Here is a 21,183-nt window from a genome sequence, read left to right as displayed (position 1 = left end):
TGTTCAATCTTTGGTCGATTCATCACATATGGAGTTGAATCATCGATGCCTCGCTTGAGGGATTAACATTTCCAATGGAGAGTTCATAAGAACTTATCTGATAAAGGGAAAAGAAGTTCATAATGAGAAAAACTTGTTTAATCTTTGGTTGATTCATCACATTTGGAATTGAATGAACGACGCCTCACTCGAGGGATCAACAATTCCAGTAGAGAGTTCATGATGAGAAGAACTGCTACTTGAAGAACATAGATTGAGCTAGAAAAATGTCGCTTTATATCTTTGGTTCATTCTCGTTCCACAGTAATGAGCAAAGAGGGGCAGTTGTAATCGTCATTTTCCCTTTTCATCATACATACCCCATTTACAACACCCCCAAACATGCCTCAAGCCCAACCCAAACCTAAAACCCAACCAAAACCACAACCTAAAAACCCAACCAGAACCCTAACTTAAAAACAACCAAAACCCAACTCGGATCCCAAAACAGAACCTTACCCATAGCCTAAACTAAACTAAACCCTACCCGGAGCCTACTATAATTTAAACCTAACCCTAGTGTAGTCGTCCCCAATCACCCTATCAACTGCCGCTAATTTCTACCCCAATGCAAGAGGGTTGCTCTTTGCACGCCACCACGACCCAGCACTCCACACTACCTGCAGAGACAACAAGCAAACAAAAAAATGCAATGATTTCCTTTTCTGTGTAAATGGGTATAAAACTCCGAACATAATTAATGCAAAAGGCTCTCGGTTTTTTCATTTTTCCAGAAGCAATAAACTGAAAATTTCAAGGTTATATTTCTCTTTTTTTTAATTTCGAGTAGTAGTATTTTTTTTTTCGTTTTAGTTTCGAATATCAACAAAAAGAAAGAAGAATCATATTTTTAGTTTTTGAAAAATAACAAAAAAAATCATTTAGTTTCGAATAACTAGTAAACACAAAAAAAGGGTAACCTTTTTCATTTTTGAAATAAAACAACATTCAAGTTTTTTTCGCAGTAAAAAATAAAAAAAGAGGTTAGATCTAGTTACCTTGAGTCCAAAAAGGGCTTCGCGAGAGGTCGCTGGAGTTGGGGAAACCAAATGGTCTAAAGGGTTTTTCGAAGTCTTTTAGGAGTTTTTTTTTTGGTATTTTTAGCCCCAAATAGGGGCTTAGGCTAGTAGATCTTGTTTTTGGGTCCTTTTAGGTTGGTTTAGGATTTCCGACCGCCGCATGTTGCGGTTGGAGCGGGGTGCGAGACGATCGGCTGGAGCGTGTTATATTATTTTTGGTGTATTCACTATTTAGTCCCTCTAGGTTTAGCGTGTTTTTACATTATAGTCATCTATGACGACTAAATTGTTATTTTCCCTTTTCCTTGCATGTTATAACATTATTAGGTTATTTATTGTTTAGTCCTTATAAGTTTAGCGTGTTTTTACACTTTGGTCATATGTAGTGACTTTTTAAATTTTATTTTAATTTGTCTGGACTAATTTTTTAATTTTTCCCATTTTCGCTTGATAGGGTATTTTAGGCTTAAATAAAATGGATAATTAGCTTTTAGTCCTTCTAACTTTCGCTTGTTTTTATATTTTAGTCCCTGACTAATTTTTTATTTTATTTAGATTTAGCCATTACATTTTAATTTGTTTTAATTTAGCCCTTATTACATGTTTAATTTATTTTATTTAATGCTCTTAATTTTGTATTCATGTGATTTAATCCTTATTTTTTTTTATTTCTTTGATGTGTGCTTGTTTATTTGAATATATTTAATTGTGTTTATTATTATAGCTAGTATTTCATAGTTTTTGGTTAATTAGTCTTTTAGATTTCGTTCTTATATTAGGTTAATAAACCAAATTGGAGCTACAAATTAGGATGGCACCCTAGTTTTTAATTAGGGAGCAATTTGAGTCGAGTTTTTGCGTAAGATGTCCGATTACTCGAATTGATTGCTCGACTTTTAAAATTTGTTCATTATCGACTAATTTTATAAAAAAAAAACTCTTTTAATTTATTCCCGTAATTTTTAATAGGTTAATTTAGATACTATTTATAACTTTTAATTTTTTAATTAGTCCGTAAACTTTATGAATTATTGATTTAGGCCCTTCAACTTCTAGTCTATTAGAACTCAGTATTTTATATTTAGTCCCTGAACTTCAATTAGACTTTTAAGATTAACATAATCAAATAGGTTAAATAGAGCCTCCACTTTTAGCTAGATTTCAATATAATCCTCTTAATTTAGGGAATAATTTGAGTCGGTCTTCACCTAAATGCTCAAGGGACCATCTTGATTATTCGATTCAATAATTGATTAAAAATAAAATAGGGTTAATATTAGAACCTACATTTTAGGCTTGAGCCTCTAGGTTCTTTAATTTTCATAATTTGACATTTTAAGCTAGAAAAAACCTTAATTTTCCCTTAGCTTAATTAGGATGAATGAAAATTTGCTTGATTGCATTTTATTTTAAACCTAAGCCAATGTTCACTTATTAGTGAATTAATAGTATATCTCCTGCAAGTATGCTTAGGGGGTGATTACTAGTGATTCCCGAAATTGGTTGACATCCTTTTTAAAACCGCATCATAATTTCTAAAAAATCAAGGTAATATTCGGTTATTGGGAACAATAGTTTATATCCCGCATTCATGCTAGGGGTCTAATGTTATTAGCCTTAATAAACGAATCTATTTTCAAATTTGCATCCATAATGATTTTTTAAATTAAATAAAGTTCGAACTTAAAATTTTTTATTCTAAACATAGGATAATCAACTAGGTGCTAATTTTTGGGAACTTGTGGGGATGATAATCCTTCCCCACGTGTAACTGACTCCCGAACCTGATTTCTGAATTTTCGCAGACCTTAAAACTTGGTATTTTGATAAAAATAAAATATTTATTAAAATCACCCGTTTTTTTATGGTGTCCCAATCGCACCTTAAATGATTGGTGGCGACTCCTCACATTTCAAAATTCTTTTCAAAGAAAAAACCCAAATCGGTACAGATTTTTCCCCGTCCGGACGAAAAACAGTGACAGCAAGCATCAATTTCATAAACAACTAAAACTCAGTAAGCAAACACCATCATATGCGACTAAATAGGTTAAATGTAGCTATATGCAACTAAATAGGTTAAATGTAGCTATATGCAACTAAATTAGCTTTAAAACAACCAATAATCCAAGTAAAAAGTCATGAAATATACCTTTTCACGGAGTTAACAATTATAATCTGCATAATAGGATTTCAACAAATCTTTCCAACACCATAAGATATTTTGAGGCGGGGCTTGGGGAGGAAAGAGATCGCTCACCCATAATTATATTTACTAGCCACTACCTTTTTTCCACAAGTTGTCTTTTTCGGCACTAAACCTTCAAATTCATTTGTCCAGAAGGGACCGATTAATGTTGTCGAAATCAGGGATCCGCGACCCACCGGCATTGCTCGGAAGATATAATACTGACCATATAACCCAGTGAATTCTCCTTTTATCCGTCGAACCACCCCAAAGGAAATTGGATACCATACTAACAAGACGATTATGAACTAAAATTGGCATTCTAGACAAGGACATAAAATAAATGGGCAAGCAAGATAAGACAGATTTACCAATGTTAACTGTTCCCTGAATGATAGAAGATTTGATTTCCAACTCCCAAGTCTTTAATTAATCATGGAGATGACCGGATCCCAGAGACCCCGAGTTTCTTTTAGCACCGAGGGGGAGACCAAGATAATCCAAGGGGAAACTCCCATTAGAGAAACCGATTATAGCCGCCCAATTCGCAATGAGGGTAGGGTCGACATTAATCCAAAAGCGACTGCTTTTTTTCACGTTAATCAGGAGACCCGAACCTAATTGAAAGATGTGAAGAACTCTCGTCACATTGATCACTTGAACCTCAAAAGGTTCACAAAAGATCAACATGTCGTCAGTAAACTAGAGATTTAATATACACACTTCTTTTTCACCCCGACCCATATGAATACCAAGAATAGCCCAATCGATGAAGCTTTTGACAGCATTAAATCGAGGACTTCACTCACGAGATTAAATAATAACGGAGAAAGGGAACACCCTTGTCGTAAACCTCTAAATATGGCAAAATGTTCTGTTGCTGCACCATTAACAAGAACCGAAATAGAGGCGGTAGAAACACATCTTTTTATCCAAGACCGCCAACGGGACCCAGACCCCATCTCCTCCAGCACACGGTATAGAAAGTCCCAAGGAACAGAGTCGTAAGCTTTGCAAAAATCAATTTTAAAAGCAATGTCGCTTAGACCCCTCTTTTGCACATAATCTATGGTGTCATTTGTTATAAAGGAGCAATCCAATATTTCCCATAATGAAAGCAAACTGATACGGACTTATAAGCACAAGGGAAATTGGGCGAAACTCCTCCAGAGAAGAGGGATTCAACTTCTTGGGAATGAGCGAGATGAAAGAGTGGTTAATATTAATTAAATTAAATTGACTTTAATAGATATTTGATTGGATTAATTGAATGAGATGAAAGAGGGATTCAAGTTAAAATTTGATTGGATTATATAAGTTTAATGAGTCTAGTATGATTAAAATCTAATTGAGTCTTAATTGATAACAACTAACGATGATGAGCTTAAAATATATATGTAATATATTAAATATTTAATATATTCAATTAATTCGATTAATTAATCGATTTTGAACTTAATTAACAGATATTCAAACTTTAAAAATATTCTTAATCGCTAACGTCTAATTTAATTAAATTATATTTCAATTTAATCAGTTAATTCCATTCAAATCAAACAATGAACACCCTTAATCAACTAAGAAATTTTTTACTTTATAATCGATCAAGTATGGATAAATTTTTCTTATGAGAATTGTGAACGTATAATAAAATAAAATAAAATAAAACAAAATTAACAAAAATAAAGAATATGATTTTTATTATATTTCTCATTCATTAGAATCACATATATATACTACAAGTATATAGATAAATTATAATGATAAAAGTGTAAAATTTAAAATAAAAACATAACCCGGTTAATAGACATTACCCATGATAAAAATAAACAACATACTAACCCAAGCATACATAAGCCATGGACCATTATAAACTCAATAACACATTCATTCAATGTTCAAACATCAACTGGCAAAATCCATTGGTAGCTTATATGAACCTAGGGGATGAACACCAATGATAAAAAAGAATGGACCTTCAAATCGGTAAAATTCAGTGTTTTAACCTATCGATTTGATGCGGATACAATGTTCTCAGACAAGCAAGTCGTAATGGTTTCTACCACTGTAAAGGAGCCTTACGACTTTCCTGGGTTTTCCTTTTCCAGAGCCCTTGCGGAACTCAGATCCATATTCCGCAATGGGAATGAAACCTGAGCCCCATCCACCCTTTCTATGCTGCCAAATTGGAAACATCAAATAAACAAGTAAATCAGTGCAAGCATCAAATCAAGATGACAAAAATGGTCAGTGCATGCATTGGCCCTAGCAGCAGTTCCAATGTTCCATTTTCATTCAAGATGCATGAAGCAACGCCAGTGGCAGAGGATGTGTATGTATATACAATTTGAACCTCAGCTCCTATTCATAAAATGGAACTTGAAATAAAAGTTTCACATCTGAGGTAATGCACGTTTAGTGAAGATAAACTCGGTCCTGTGGCTGTGGATGTCACCAAAACACTACATATGCAAGTTTAATTCAGTGTAGGCGTGGAGACACAGAGCCTAACACAACTAAACAGGAAAAGCCATTCTCAAAACCAGCCTAAAATATTAAAGCAACATCCGTTTTTATGCCCTAGACACGGAACATACCTCGTGCTCTGGGATATAAACAACTATTGGCTGACCACACAATCTTGAAAGCACCTGGGACAGAGATCATGGCCGCTAATCAAAGTCGTTTCAACAAAACATGACAATAGATAGTTGCAAATATCTGCATAGTAATGTCTCATCATCGTTGCAACTTGGCCATATATTAGCAGTGAAGATCAACTTAAAGATCATCTAATAAGTATGCATTGAAAGAAATACAAACCAGTAGCTCTGATTCTCCTCCCCAAAAATCAGGTCGTTGAATGCGTTGGCAGTAACTGCAGAAGTTGATAGATTCTCATCACAAGGATATGCTAAGCAGTCTATCAAAAATAGATACAAAAAGTCTAAAAGAGACTCCATGAATTGTAAGTAAGATTAGAGTTTAACCGTTTCAAAGATTCTTCAACTGTAATTGCAACCAAAGCCTCTTCATACTGCTGCCGGTCTTTAGCATTGTCACATAGAACTTCTTTGACAGCCATTCGTAATTCATCTGCATCAAAATGATTCAGAGCATAGTGATGCACCAAAAAGGTTTGAAGCATATTAGCCGAGTTGCTAGATAACTAATAAATAAACAGAATTCGTAATCATGCCGATGCTTTTGGTTTCTCCAAGGCTCTTGAATGAACAAACTCAAGAATCGGCTTCTCAACCATAAAAAACGTAGGAAGAAAAGGGGCAGAAAAAGACTAAACACTACCAAACTTTTCTCGTAGATAAACAATTAATCCTATGAATGGAACTTTTTCTATCCTATATCCCACGGTTTCAGATCGTGGCCTCTTCGTATTTGTTTGTTTTCTTCATTTGTTTCGTTAAAAAAAATATGAGCGAGAAAGGTAGAGAGAGAAAGAGAGTCAGTCTGAGAGGTTGTTCATCCTCTGATGAGGAATGGACTGTATTTGTCGACAATCTTAGTAAGAGAGTTACTAGATCAAAGTTAAGAGAGATTTTTATTCATTATGGAAGAGTAGTGAGGGTCTTTATTCCAAATTTTATGGTTAAACCAAATTATAAATCATCAACGTTTGCCTTTGTGCAATATGAGATAGAGGAAAGCTTTAGAAAAGCAGTACAGAATGTTGATGGAACGCTGATCGATGGGAAAAGAGTCTCAGTGGGGATTGCAAAGTACAAGAAGGGCAGGAAAAGAGCAACAGAGGAAAATAAAGTTCAGTTGGGAGGAATTAAGTCAATTAGAGGGGACAATGGGAGGCAGCAGGTTGAAATGGAGAATCCGAAAAGTCTGAGGGATGGTAGGCAGCAGGTTGAACTGGAGAAACCGCGAAGTCTGAGGGATGGTAGAACCTATAAGGAGGTTTTGAATGTGGAGAATAGAAGTATGATGGATAATAAAATTCTAGAAAACAGGGGAGGTCAAAATAAGAAAGTGAATGGAGTAAGGAACGTATGGGAAATGCACATCCCATCACAAGACTCGTGCTGGGTGAAAATTTTCTTAACAGGGGTTATCAAAGATCACTTACAGCCTGCTGTAGTGATGAAGGCCTTGGCAAATGAGGGCCTCGAGGTAAAAATAGTAAGGTGGGGATATGTAAGGAATGCCAGTATTATTGTGTTCAATTCAAAAGAAGATTTAGTAAAGGCGTGGTCGAGTTTCCAGGATATGTTTTGCTTCTGGTTTGATTGGTTAGCTCCGTTGTTGAATGAAGATGGTGTTCCTCTGGCATATTGCTTGGTGGAGCTGGTTGGTTTACCATTTCTTAGCTGGAATGAACTTTTCCTGGAAAAACTTGCAGGAAGGTGGGGAAAGTTTGTTAGCATCCAGGAGGAGACAAGAAATAGAGAGGATCTCTCAACGGCAAGAGTGTTGTTAAGGGTAGCAAGTCCGTTTGATGTACCCGAATCCATTACTGTGGGATCATATGGTAGATCCTTTAAAGTTAAAGTTAATTTGGGTCTGTCGTGTAACGTAAGTTCTGATACGAATGGAGTCGAGTTGGAGAACTGTTCAAATGATGGTTACAGCGTTGATTATTCAAAGGAAGACGAGGGAGAAGGTGCAGAGAAGGAAGAAGATAATCGAGGAAACTCAGCTGAAGGAATTTCGTCAAAGTTGTACACGTGCTTACACAAAAGTCAAGAAAGTGGGATAATGGTGGGAAATGGGGAACATTCTCTGGAAAAAGAGTCTCTCACACAACCCAATATTAATGGGATGTTAGACAGATTTGAATTTGGTGCAAGTCCTTATAGGGATTATGCAGGTCTTGGGCTGCGAGAGGAGGTGGATCAGAGTAGTTCAGCCCATTCAGACTCTAATGGGGAGTCATATTCCCCCGTTACTAAATTAATTCCTGTTGGGCCTACTGTGAAATTGGATTGGGATGGGACAGAATTTCAACCCAAGGTTCAGTCTCCTCTTGAATCAAAGGAAGATAAAAGAGACATCTTAATAGAAGAGAATAATGAGGGAGTACAAGCAGTTCAGCTTAATGTTCTTGGTAAGCAAGGAGAAGTGCTTGTACCCAAGGTATTTTGTTGTTTGGGTGTTGTCTTTTTTAAATGAATAAACTTAGTATTCTAACGTGGAACATAAGGGGCCTTGGGAGAAGTGAGAAATCTGTAGCAGTTGCAAGGCAAGTAAGGAAATTAAAATCGGTTTTTCTATTCATTCAAGAATCAAAGTTGGAACAAGTACATGTGTCGATTACAAGGAGGATAAGGGGTAATTTGCTAAAGGGAGTCTTGGTGTCTCCAGCTCAAGGATCATCAGGAGAGTTGATTTCTATGTGGAATGAAAGTGTGGTTCAAGTCATACACCAGCATGTTCACAAAAGGTTTCTGGCCGTAGTGGGGAAATTGATGAATGGTCAAATGGAGTTTGTATTTATTAATGATTATGGGCCTTCTATCGAATCTGAAAAGGAAGAATTCTATGGGGAGCTGCTGCAATTTGTAATTTCTCAGAATTTACCAGTATGTATTGGGGGAGATTTTAATGCGTATATTGATACGGAAGAAAAGAACGGGAAATCACAAAATTGGAATTCAATCGATATCCTTAGATCATTTGTGCAGCAAGCTAATCTCATTGATTTGCCTTTGGCAGGAGGAACTTACACGTGGTGCAACAATAGAGAATTTTCAACATGGGTGAGACTAGATCGGTTCCTAATTTGTGCCAGTTTTCTTAACAGTTTTCCTAATGTTATTCAAAGTCTTCTTCCAAACTCAATTTCAGACCACAATCCAATTTTGTTGGAGGATGTTTCTATAAATTGGGGACCTAAACCTTTTAGGTTCTTTAATTTTCTTTTAGAAGAACAAGGATTTGATGAATTGGTTGAAGAATCACTAGCAGTAGAGAAAAGGAAGAAGAATAGAGGGGGAATTTTCAAGTTGTTACAGGCTGCCAAAAATAAAATCAAAAACTGGTCTGGAAGCAGTCATAGAGGGCTGGCAGAATCCACCTTGCAGCTGGAGTTAAAAATCAATGATTTGGACAGAAAATCTCAAGCTGGAATTTTGTCTTCAGGGGAGTGGGATCAGCTGATTGATTTTAAAAAAGAGTTATGGAGGCTGTTGAGAATCGAGGAGAGGATCTAGTTTCAGAAGTCCAGAACCAGATGGATTAAAGATGGAGATAGAAATACAAGGTTTTTTCACCTTTGTGCTTTGAAGAGAAACATAATTAATTTCATTCATTCATTGAAGTCTAAAGGGGGAGTAATTTCAGATCCAAAACAGATTAAAGCAACTGTGTTCAATTTTTTTAAGAATGCATATAATGTAAAATCAACTTTGGAAGTTGCAGGCTTTATTTATTTTTTTTTTTTGATAGGAATTGTAGGCCTCATTAAAAACCCCCTTCTTGATTAAGGAACTTATAATGAGTTCCTTCATCAGAGGAAGGAGGAAAAGAGTGCCTTAAACTTCATTAATGATAATACCTAAGATTACAACAAGAAGAAGCCCCTTACAACAATTTGAAAAAACCCAAAATAAAATACCCCTAAGATACACTGGAATTAGCCAATGGCAGATTTAGCCATCCCATCAGCCTCAATATTGGCTGCCCTAGCAACCCATCTAATAACACCCTCAACTTCTTTTAGCTTGATAGTTATGTTCCTTACAAGACTGACAAAAATCTGAGGGCAGAAAGTTCCATTCTTAACCCAATCCACGGCCAATTTGCAGTCTGATTCTAACAATAAACGACCATTAATACCTCCTTTCACTGAATCAAAGAAAATTAAGCCCTTCTGAATAGCCCTTAGCTCCATCATAATAGGTGGACCTGGACCCGTGGCCTCCTTAAAAGATCCTAGAATAAGACCTTCCTCATCTCTTAGAATACCCGCAACTCCACTGCTGTTCCAATCCGAATTTGTAGCAGCATCCACATTCAATTTTACAAAGCCCTTAGGAGGGGGGGACCAAGGAACTGTAGTAACCATCGATTTGTTGAGAGGGAAGCATGAATCCCCAAGAGACGGGTCCCCGATTAGAGAATCCATTGAAATACCAGAATCTGCAAACTTAGCTGAGAACCAAGATGCAAGTCGTACTCTTGCTAAGAAAAATAGATTAAGATGGTCAAACTTCCCTCTATCAAAAACAATATCATTTCTTACCTTCCAAACAGTCCAAATAACAACGGCAGGAATGAACTTCCAAATGGCAGACCTAGGATTAAGATCTTCCCAAGCTTGAAGAAACTTCTGCGCATTTGTATGAAAAACCACAAAAAGACTCCAATACTGCACAAATTTGTTCCAAAGTGACCACACAACTGAACACGAGAAAAATAAGTGAGAAGAAGATTCAACCTCCAAATTACATAAAGGACAAGAAGGATCTGTTATACCCGTAACCCCTCTCTTAACCAGTTCAGACCTCACTGGCAGTTTTTGAAGAACTACCTGCCACATGAATACCTCAACTCTTGGTGGCACCAGACCTTTCCACACAAATTTCTTCCAAACATAATCCTCCTTCTGAGCCAAAGAACAAGTCTTCACACATGAATTAGCAGAATAGACACCAATTCCGTTTCCTTTCCAAATCAGACCATCGATTGCCTCTTTAGACAGATAAAAATTAGAAATGATAGCCATCAGGTTAGCCCACTGTTCAAATTCCCAATCGGCTAAGCTTCTCCTCAACTGAATATTCCAGATCCATCCCAAAGAGCTGAACTCGCCAAATTCAATCAGTTTTCCAAGCTGGTTTGTAGAGATTGCGAACAACCTCGGAAAAGAAACCTTAAGAGGACAGTCCATTGCCCATTTGTCCTGCCAAAACTGAATAAATTGACCATTCCCAACTTCTAGTCTGAACATGCTGCGAAAATAGCAACCAAAAGAGTCTTCTTTAAAATAAGAATTCACCACCGAGCTCCAAATCCAAGAAGCTTGAGCTGGGATTTTGCGATTGAACAATAAAGAAAAAGGATCAATATTGTATTTTGAACAGATCATTCTCCTCCAAACAGCATCCTTGTCATTTGCAAATCTCCAAGACCATTTCCCCAATAGTGCCCTGTTCATATTGCTAATATTTAACACTCCTAAACCACCAGCCTCCTTTGGCTTACACACGTTAAGCCAACTAACCCAATGAATCTTATTTTTCTCCGCTCCTCCTCCCCATAAGAACTTAGACATGATTGAGTTGAGTTTAGAAGTTACGGATGATGGAATTTTGAATATAGACAAGTAGTAAGTAGGAAGAGAACAGAGAACCGATTTAATCAAAACTAGTCTCCCTGCCAAGGAAAGGGTGGCAGCTTTCCAACCTGCTAGTTTGTTGTTAAATTTTGAAACAACTGGATCCCAAAGAGCGGTTGAATTCCGTGTTGCACCAAGAGGCAAACCTAGGTAGTCAGAAGGAAATTTCCCCACTGCACAGCCAATAGACGACGCCCACTCCTCCACCTCCTCTGTAGCCGTATTAACACCAAATAGCTTGCTTTTCTTAAGATTCAACTGCAGACCAGACATAACTTCAAACACTCTTAAGACCCTTTTAACATTTGAAATTTCCATTTTCGAAGCCCCACAGAAAATAATTAGGTCGTCTGCAAATTGCAGATGAGATAAGTTGAAAGCAGTCTCATTCCTCCCAATATGCAGACCAGAAAACAGTCCATCAGAGACAGCCTTTAAGAGCAAAACATTTAGGAGTTCCCCAACTAAGTTAAAAAGCAAGGGCGAAAGAGAACAGCCCTGGCGGAGACCCCTAGCCATAGGAAATTCCTGAGAAGGTACCCCATTTATCAATACTGAAATAGAAGCAGTAGTAACACATTGTTTTATCCAACTTCTCAATTTAGAACCGAAACCCATTTTCTCCATAACCTTAAAAAGAATAGACCAATCCACAGTGTCGTAAGCCCTTCTAAAATCCACTTTAAACACACAACCTTTAAGTCCCTTTTTCCTCCAGAAATCAATCCCCTCATTGGCTATAAGAGAACAATCCAGAATTTGACGACCTGGAATGAAAGCAAACTGCATAGGGCTTATTACATCGGAAATGCAATTCCTTAATCTCCTCGAAAGACATTTTGAGAGGATCTTGTACAAACCTCCTACAAGGCTTATAGGTCTATAGTCATCTAATCCACCAATATTGGCCACCTTGGGGATAAGAGTAATGAAAGTATGATTTACTCCATGTTCCCAATCTTTCCCTAAATAAAAGTTATGAAAGAATTTCAGAATATCAACCTTAAGAACAACCCAAAATTTCTTGAAGAAGCCCATATTAAAACCATCCGGGCCGGGAGCTTTGTTGCTATCACATGATTGTAGAGTCTCCCATATTTCTTCCTCCGTGAATTCTTTTTCCAGAATATTACTTTGCTCCACTGAAATTTTTGAAAAATTCATCTTCATATCTTCTACTTCCAAAGTAGAACTAGAGTTGTAAATTCCAAAAAAATGGTCTTTGACACAAGCTTTGATGACAGATGGATCTTGGGTTATCCCTCCATTGACATTCAAAGCATACATGGAATTCCTCTTTCTCCTAATCAACGCACAAGTATGAAAAAATCTTGTATTGCGGTCCCCTTCTTCCACCCATCTAGCTCTCGACTTTTGAAACCATATCTGTTATTCAATCTTATACAACCTCCATAATTCTGATCTCATATTATTCAAATCTGATCCTCTGTCCCAACCATATGTACCTTGCCTCTGCTGCTGGTTTACCTCTTCCAAATGAATCCTCTTTTCTAAATCTGTAATCTCTACAGAAGGAAAATGGTCTCTCTTCCCCACCCATTGTTTGATCGACAGTTTAATAGATTTCAGGATAGATAGAATTCCTGCTTTCCTCTGATCAGACTTGCATTCTTTAACAGTAGACTCTACTAAGTTCTGGAAACCGTCCTCTTCCATCAAATAATTAAAGAGTTTGAAGGGTTTCTTCCCCCAACTGACCCCCTCATTCTCCAGAAAAACAGCATTATGATCTGACACTGACCTTGGCAGCAAGTATTGTGTAACATCAGGAAATGCTTCTAGGAAATGAACATCAACGAGGAACCTGTCCAGTCTAACATAGGTGGGTAAATCCTGGTTGTTACACCACGTGAATCTGCCCCCATGTAAAGGTAAATCGATTAACCCTGTTTGTTGCAGAAACTGGCTGAAAATCCTTATTGAACTTCTGTTTGGAGCTCTCCCCACCTTTTCCTCTTCAGAGAGATGCACATTAAAATCACCTCCACACATAAAGGGATATTCAGTCCACAAATAAAAACAGCTAACTCTTCAAAGAAGCTTGCTTTCTCTTCTTCAATACTAGGCCCATAAACATTAATAAAACCACACCTAAACTGTGAAGTTCGAAACTTTCCAAAAACTGCAATAAACCTCCTGTTTATAATAAGATTGTCAACTTCAAAAGAGCACTCATCCCAGCAACTCAATAGCCCTCCAGCAGAACCCACTGCTGGAGATTCTGCAAAGCCTTGAAGAGTATTCAAACCACTTCTCCTTAAAAATTGTCTCTGAACCTTCTCCACTTTAGTTTCTTGCAATAGAAGAAAAATAGGACGTCTCTTTAAAACTAGATTTTGAACAGCTCTGTGTTTTTCCTTCCTTCCCAAGCCCCTAACGTTCCACGTAATAATGGCTAATTGAAACTTCATCATGATTCCAATAAGTAATAGAAAACCCAATAAGCACCGAAAATCAGACCAGCCTCAACTCCTCCTCCAACTTTATTATTTTCTCCAAAAAGGCTGATTTCCCACCCTTGAAAGACACACCCAATCTATTACTAATTTCCCAAGTAGCTAGAGCTTCCTCCAAAAGAACAGCAAAATCTGAAGAAGAAACTGTTTCAATGCTAACTTGGTCCAAAGCAAGTCTGGTCAACAATCTTTTGGCTCTTCTATTAGAAGACTTAGAGTTGAAAGAATAACTATCTCCTTGTAAGTGCCACCCTTCACCCATACTTTCCAAACTGTTATCAACAACATGCCTTTCCAAAGTAAGCCCCATACAGCCTTCCAAATTAGGTTCTGCAACTGCACTGACCAGCAGAACTGAATTAGTATCCACAATCTTCCCATTTGGGCTCTCTAGAGATTCCTCTTCTCGAGGAACAACAATTTCATCTTTCTCTAACCAATGTCTTCTCTCCCTGGATCTCTTATAGACCCTTTTGAAGCTAATACTTCTTCTCTTTTCCAACGGTTCACTCTTTGTAGACAATGGAGAGTTGGATCGCTCAAGCGTTCTTCCCCTGGAAATCTTACTTCCAGAACATAGAATGTAGTCAATCGGCTTTTCCTCTAAATTTGATTCCAATCCTCTAGAACACTTTCTCAAACCAGAAAGTGGCAGACCTCCATTGTTATCTTCCTCTAAGTTTGCAGATTCAACCAGAAACTGCTTCTGGTCCATTTTCCCAAATTTATCCAGCTTAACAAAGGCCCAGCTGGAATAATTTTAAGAGGTGGGAACCAAGTGGCCCATTATCTGATGATTGGGCTACAGACCCATCAGCCGAAAAATTTGAAAATCTGCATCCCAAACCCGCGTATTCACCATAATTGTTATTCCCAAGATCCTGACACGCTGACTTCACACCATTAATGCCTTTCCCAACTTTGTTAATCGTTGGGAGTTGAAATTCCTCACCAACTCCAAACAAACCCGTGTTAGTTCCTTGGTCAAACCAAATATCTACCTTTTGTCTGCTGTTTTCTTCTGAACGTTCAGCACTTTCCATGCTATCTGACAGACTGTCTCCAGAAAGTTCTCTCCAAATTTTCTCTCATCGGAGCCTCCCACCGGCGACTTGTTAAAGGAAACTGAAGAATACTCAAGCACCGAACCCAGCTTAATCTTGACTTTGAACGACCTTCCATAGGATCCAATAGTTATCTCCTCAGGGACATCATAAGGGCTGGCCACCCTAACCAAAATCTTCACCATCGATAGGTCTGTTCTGTTGACTGTATCTTCATGAATCTCTTCCACCAATCCCCACTTTCCTACTACCCGTTCCAAAAAGAATTTTGCCAACATAACAATGGAACCCCAAACAGATGTACGAGGCAAAAAGCCATTGGAACACCATCATCGTTCAATAAAAGTGCCAATCTATCAAACCAGAAAAATAACTCATCCTTTTTCTCTAGCCATGCATCCATCATTTCTTCCGTCGACTTAAATATAATAACACAAGAATTCCAGACATAACCCCATCTGGAAATCTGGACATCAAAACCTTCATTAACTAAGGCCTTCTGGACTAATTCGAACTCAAAAGAATGTTTGATGATCCCCGTTAATGATCTCTTCACCCAACTGGAGCTCTCTGACGGAATATGCATTTCCCAACTATTTTTTATACCTTTCCTCCTGTTGAAACCATCGATCGACCGATCCCTATGGTCCGATGCATTGCTCTTCAATCTATCAGACAGTAAGGCCTCCTTGTAAGATCTTGTATCTCTTACACTCCTGTTAATAACACCTTTCTCTTTGGACCTTGAATGATCTTCTGTGTTCGACCTTGAAGGCAACATCATGGAAGTATTGTTCCCGACTGACCTCACCCTAGCATCCTTGTATCTTGCAGTACCCACTGAAATCCTCCAACCATCAATCATCGAACCATTCAGTTTGGCTATCGCCCTTTTTAGACTTTCCTCATTGCCAAAATGCACAAAAGCAAAAGTAAAGAATTTGTATTTCGGATTCCTTGTTTCTCTGGGAATGAACACTCTGACTACCGGACCGTGAGATGAAAACAACTCCCTTAACTCTCGTCGAGACACTCGTTTACTGAGGTGATCAACGAACGCCGTCCAAACATTCTCTGAAGAAACTTTCCCTCTCAATTTTTCTCTCTCTACGTCACTATCTCTCTCAATGTTGAAACTGAAAACAAAATCAGCAGGCTTAATTTTTGATTTTAGGCAACTGATAGCATTTCAAAGGGATTGTCTTGCAGCAGAATTTTCGGAGCAAGAAGTTTGGCAAGCAATTGCTTCCTCTAAAAGCTCTAAAGCTCCTGGCCCGGATGGTTTTACCATGGGCTTTTATAAGAAGTACTGGATGAATTTGAAGGAGCAGATAATGGAGTTTTTCTCCGGTTTTTATAAAGGAAAGGAATGGGTTCATGGGGTAAATCATGCATTTATTAACTTGATTCCTAAAAAAGGTAATCCAGAGAGTATTGAAGACTACATCCCCTTATAGCCTTGTGGGCAGCTTATACAAGATTCTCTCAAAAGTTCTTTCTAAGAGACTCTCTTCATGTGTTAATGATATTGTAAGCCCAACTCAGTTTGCTTTTATTCCGGGGAGGCAATTGTTGGATTGTGCATGTTTAGCTAACGAAGGCAATGACTTTGGAGGAAACAAGGGCTAAGAGGAGTTGTTTTTAAAGTCGATTTCAGTAGAGCATATGACACAGTTAACTGGCAAATTCTTCTAAGGCTATTGAAAGTCATGGGCTTCGATGACAGGTGGTGTTCTTGGATCTCACAGTGTATTTCCACGGCTTCAATTTCGGTTTTAGTCAATGGGTCGCCTACAGAGGGGTTTTCAATTGCTAAAGGATTGAGACAAGGATGTAGTCTTTCTCATCTTTTGTTTAACATGGTTGGTGAACTACATATGATGTTAACCAAAGCTATGGAAAATGGCCTATTTCAAGGGTTTTCATTTGGCAAAAACCAAAACAACTTCACTTTGTCTCATCTTCAGTTCGCAGATGACCTAATTATTTTCTGTGGAGCTTCCATTACTCAGATTAAGAATGTTAGAAGAATTTTGAGGATTTTTAGCTTAATGACAGAGCTTCATCTTAATTTAGCTAAAATCAAACTTTTTGGCATTAATGTGGAAGATGATATCATGGAGGATTGGGCTTCGGCTATTGGATGTACTATTGGTTCTTTTCCGTCCGTATATTTAGGACTTCCGTTAGGGGCAAAAAGAAATAGTGAGAAATTGTGGGAGCCGATTATTGACAACTTCAACAAGAAACTAGCGGGGTGGAAAGCTTCCTCTTTGTCAATGGCGGGCAGATTACTGCTTATTAAGTCGGTATTATCATCTTTACCTGTCTTCTTTCTATCTTTGTTCAAGATGCCATCTACTATATCTCAGAAGTTAAATTCTTTGATGGAGGCTTTTTTATGGGGTGGAGGGGTTGAGAAGAAGAAAATGCACTGAGTAAGTTGGCATAAGATTTGCAAACCTCTGAGTTGTGGAGGTCTGGGAGTTGCTGACTTGAAATATACTAATCGAGCTTTGTTGGGAAAGTGGGTGTGGAAGTTTGCTAATGAGAAAAATTCCATGTGGAAGAGTTTCATATGTACCAAACATGATGTTAGCTGTAATTCCATGGATATTTCCAAGGTCTTCTCCCAAAAGGACTCTTGGATTTGGAGGGGAATTGTTAATAACTTCATCAAAGATGATTTTATCGGAGGTTGCCTTAGAGACCATGCGAAGCTACAAGTAGGGACAAAAGATGATTTTATCGGAGGTTGCCTTAGAGACCATGCGAAGCTACAAGTAGGGAATGGCAAATCGATCTCCTTTTGGAATGATACTTGGTTAGGGGATTTTCCTTTGAAAATTCTTTTCCCTAAGATTTTTTCACTTTCTCCAATTCAATGGGGCAAGGTTGCTGAATTTGGGAGCTATGATTTGAATGTATGGGAGTAGAATATTAAAACGAGGAGGAATCTCTGTGATTGGGAAGTGGTTGAGTTGGTAGAGCTATTGGATAGACTCAAAGACATTAAATTAACCGAATCTTTGGAGGATTGTTTGCTATGGGATGGAGTTGGGGAGGAGTTGTTTTCTGTAAAAGCGTGCAGGAAGTCTTTTTCCTATTCTAATGAGGATTCATTTATGTGGAACAAATTTGTTTGGATGGGTTTAGTTCCTCCTCGAGTTGAGGCATTCCTTTGGCAAGTATCCCATAAAAAAGTAGCGGTGAGAGTGGAATTGAAGAAAAGGGGGTTCCCTTAGGGGATGATATTTTATGCCCTTTTTGTAATCACTGTGAAGAATTTGTTCGTCACCTTTTTATTTCTTGCCAGGTTTCGTGGGAACTATGGAATAAAGTTATAGGCTTTTGGGGTATTTCGTTAGTTATACCTTCTGATCCTCCCTCTCTTCTTAGCTCTTGGACAGATTTGAAGCCTTATTCTACTATGTGGAAGTTTATTCCAACGGCAGTCCTATGGTCTTTATGGAAGTTTAGAAATGAAATCATCTTTGATGGAGGAAAGCTGAACAGATTCGCACTGTTTTTCACGGTTCGGCTAAGGTTAGCGAAATGGTCCCTAGCAAAGTATCCTAACCTCTCTATTCAGGTGGATTTGTTAATTGGTGATCCTTCAGTGGCAGACAATTTTTTTGTTATTAAAGATCTCAACAGGCCTGTGGTCTGTTGGAGTCCTCCTCCAACCGATTTTTATAAGATGAATATGGATGGAGCTGTTTGTACTGTTGGGATGATTGCTGGAATTGGGGGTATTCTCAGAGATTGGAATCGGACTAAGCTGATTTCTTTTTCAGAAAATGTTGATCCTACTCCTATTATCTTAGCAGAGTTGAAAGCCATCAAAAAAGGAGTAGACATCTTTGTCTCCTCAGAATGGGTATCGAAGGGAAGAATAATTCTGGAATCTGATTTTAAATTAGCAGTGGAATGGTTGAAAGATCAAGCCACAGTTCCTACTTTTCTTTCTAATCTAGTTAAGGAGATAGTGTCTACAATTTCAGTGTATGAGATTATTGTGAGGTGGATTCCCAGGTGCTATAACTACGAGACTGATAAGCTAGTAAAGGAGGGGATTGGGTGATAGTAATTGTTGTTTCAGCGAGTTGGGCCGTTTAGAAGTAAGGATTATTAGGAGTGTGTTTAAGTTTTATGTATCTTGCAGGACTATTTTTAAGTCTTATGTACTTCATTTGCAATTAATATATTCTGGCACTCTTTTCCTCCTTCCGCTTGTTGGTTCTTACCCTAGGGTAAAGGACATCTAAGAGGGAGGTTTTTAATGAGGCCACCTATTCTTATAAAAAATAGATTGTGGATCAAGCCAAGTACAACAACTTGATACTTGTAACTGCTGAAAGAAATAAAGAAGAAAATAAAAACAAAATAAAGAAAGATGGTATGTACGAATTCAGCTACAATGTGTAGTTATGAAATATATGAATCATACCTGCATCATCTCTCTCTTTGCGGGGGCTTAAATCAATACCTTTGTTTAATGCCATCCCTTTGACCTGATTCACATTGTTCACATTCAGTACATGATCCATTAAGGATATCACTCTAACATTCTGGGGTCACTCTCTAATGGTATACAGGTCAGCAAGGAAAGGCATTTCAGGAAAGGAATATACACATCAGCAATTGTCAGTTAGTCGTTAGATTCCCGTCACTTGAGCTGTTGTAGCAGACCATCAACCGTTAACCTCTGATATAAGTACTTGTAACATGAAGTTAAACATACGCTGAATACACCTTATCTTCTAGATTTCTCTATTCATTTCTCTTCTTGTCAACTAAGCTTGCTGCAACTTACCCTTTCATTATTACAACTGGACTCTAAAACTAACCGACACTTGCTGACTTGTAACTTGAACACTCATCTGTTCTTTCATTATTACAACTGCAAATCTGAATGTCTATAACCAGAAAGAAACACTTTTGGCATCAAATGGAGTGTAAAATCAGGTAGTAGGATAGTACTTATGGTATTTATATAGTCACAGACAAATATCAAACCAATATCTGATAATGTAAGAACTCAGACAGAAGAGACTGCTATAAAGCTAACTAAATAGATTCAAATTAAAAGGTACGCCAAAGAGAAACAAAGACCAAATGTTACCAGTGCTCGAAATAGGCAGCGGCCATCCCCGGTAACCCTATGAACAGAATACTGCTCAACTTTCTTTGTTGCTGGCAACCCACCACCTCTACAAAAATAAAATAAAATGCGAGTTGGTAAAAGAGAAGATGGAATTTTGGGGTTAAAGCCAAGGCAAAAAAATATGTGGTAAAATAATAGCTTTACAAAGAAGGTCCAATTCGAGCAAAGAATCGATGGCTTTTATCTGCCGGTAAAATTGTGGGGAATGCATGAGAGACGCCTGGGGATGAAATAGAAGAAACAGGGGAAGATACTAGCTCAAACTTCGCAATACCATGCCTGAGTTGCTCCACAATGTTCTCTGCTTATTTAGAAAAGAAGAACAACGGAAAGGAAATTAGTAATTTGTCTGAGAATCCGTAACAAGAAAAAAAAATCACCCAAGTTCAAGAATACCATTGAAAAGTTTGTTGGCCATCGAAGATGATAAATCACACTCACTGTAGCGAAAATGAGAAACACCGGATAAGAGAAGGGGATCCTGAACCGGACCAAGTTACATATATACAAATCACTCTTGTGGCCCAATATATTTTTTTTTAAGGGTATTGATCCCAATTATAGGGAGATATTTTATTATCCTTGCTATTAAAAGTTATACAATGATCTTTTGATTATAAGATATTATCATGTTGAATTTTTTAATTATTAAAAATTATAAAATAATTACTTAACAATTAAAATGTATCAAATTCATCTTTTTTCGTTAATAAATTGATGATTGTCTTAGTTTAATGTTATAAGTTGAATGAGATATTATAAAATCATATTATAATAGTATTCTATTAGTATTGTCGTTGCTTTCAAGCACTAGTCAACGACATAATGTAAACAGATAGTCAATATACAAAACACAACTCAAACAGTACTCGAATAAGATTTTATCATATCGCAGTCAAAATTTTAAAATCCAACTCAAATGACCACC

At 37.5% G+C, this 21,183-nt stretch overlaps 1 protein-coding gene across 1 annotated transcript; it reads right to left on the bottom strand.

Moving 5' to 3' along the window:
* Positions 1-5,205: 5,205 nt before the first annotated feature.
* Positions 5,206-20,736, bottom strand: LOC120126031 (OVARIAN TUMOR DOMAIN-containing deubiquitinating enzyme 3-like). Its single transcript, XM_039144334.1, has 8 exons — positions 20,652-20,736; positions 20,400-20,556; positions 20,214-20,301; positions 19,539-19,602; positions 6,236-6,341; positions 6,069-6,123; positions 5,843-5,896; positions 5,206-5,423 (listed from the first exon to the last, which is right to left on the bottom strand). Exons 1-8 carry the CDS (start codon positions 20,671-20,673, stop codon positions 5,280-5,282), a joined length of 690 nt encoding a protein of 229 aa, XP_039000265.1. The 5' UTR covers positions 20,674-20,736; the 3' UTR covers positions 5,206-5,279.
* Between the last annotated feature and the right edge of the window lie 447 nt (positions 20,737-21,183).

This window comes from Hibiscus syriacus, unplaced genomic scaffold (genome assembly GCF_006381635.1).
Source record: "Hibiscus syriacus cultivar Baekdansim isolate YM2019G1 unplaced genomic scaffold, ASM638163v2 tig00110450_pilon, whole genome shotgun sequence".
NCBI lineage: Eukaryota > Viridiplantae > Streptophyta > Magnoliopsida > Malvales > Malvaceae > Hibiscus > Hibiscus syriacus.
The sequence above is the reverse complement of the archived record's forward strand: the minus strand, read 5'-3'. Positions and strand labels throughout refer to the sequence as shown.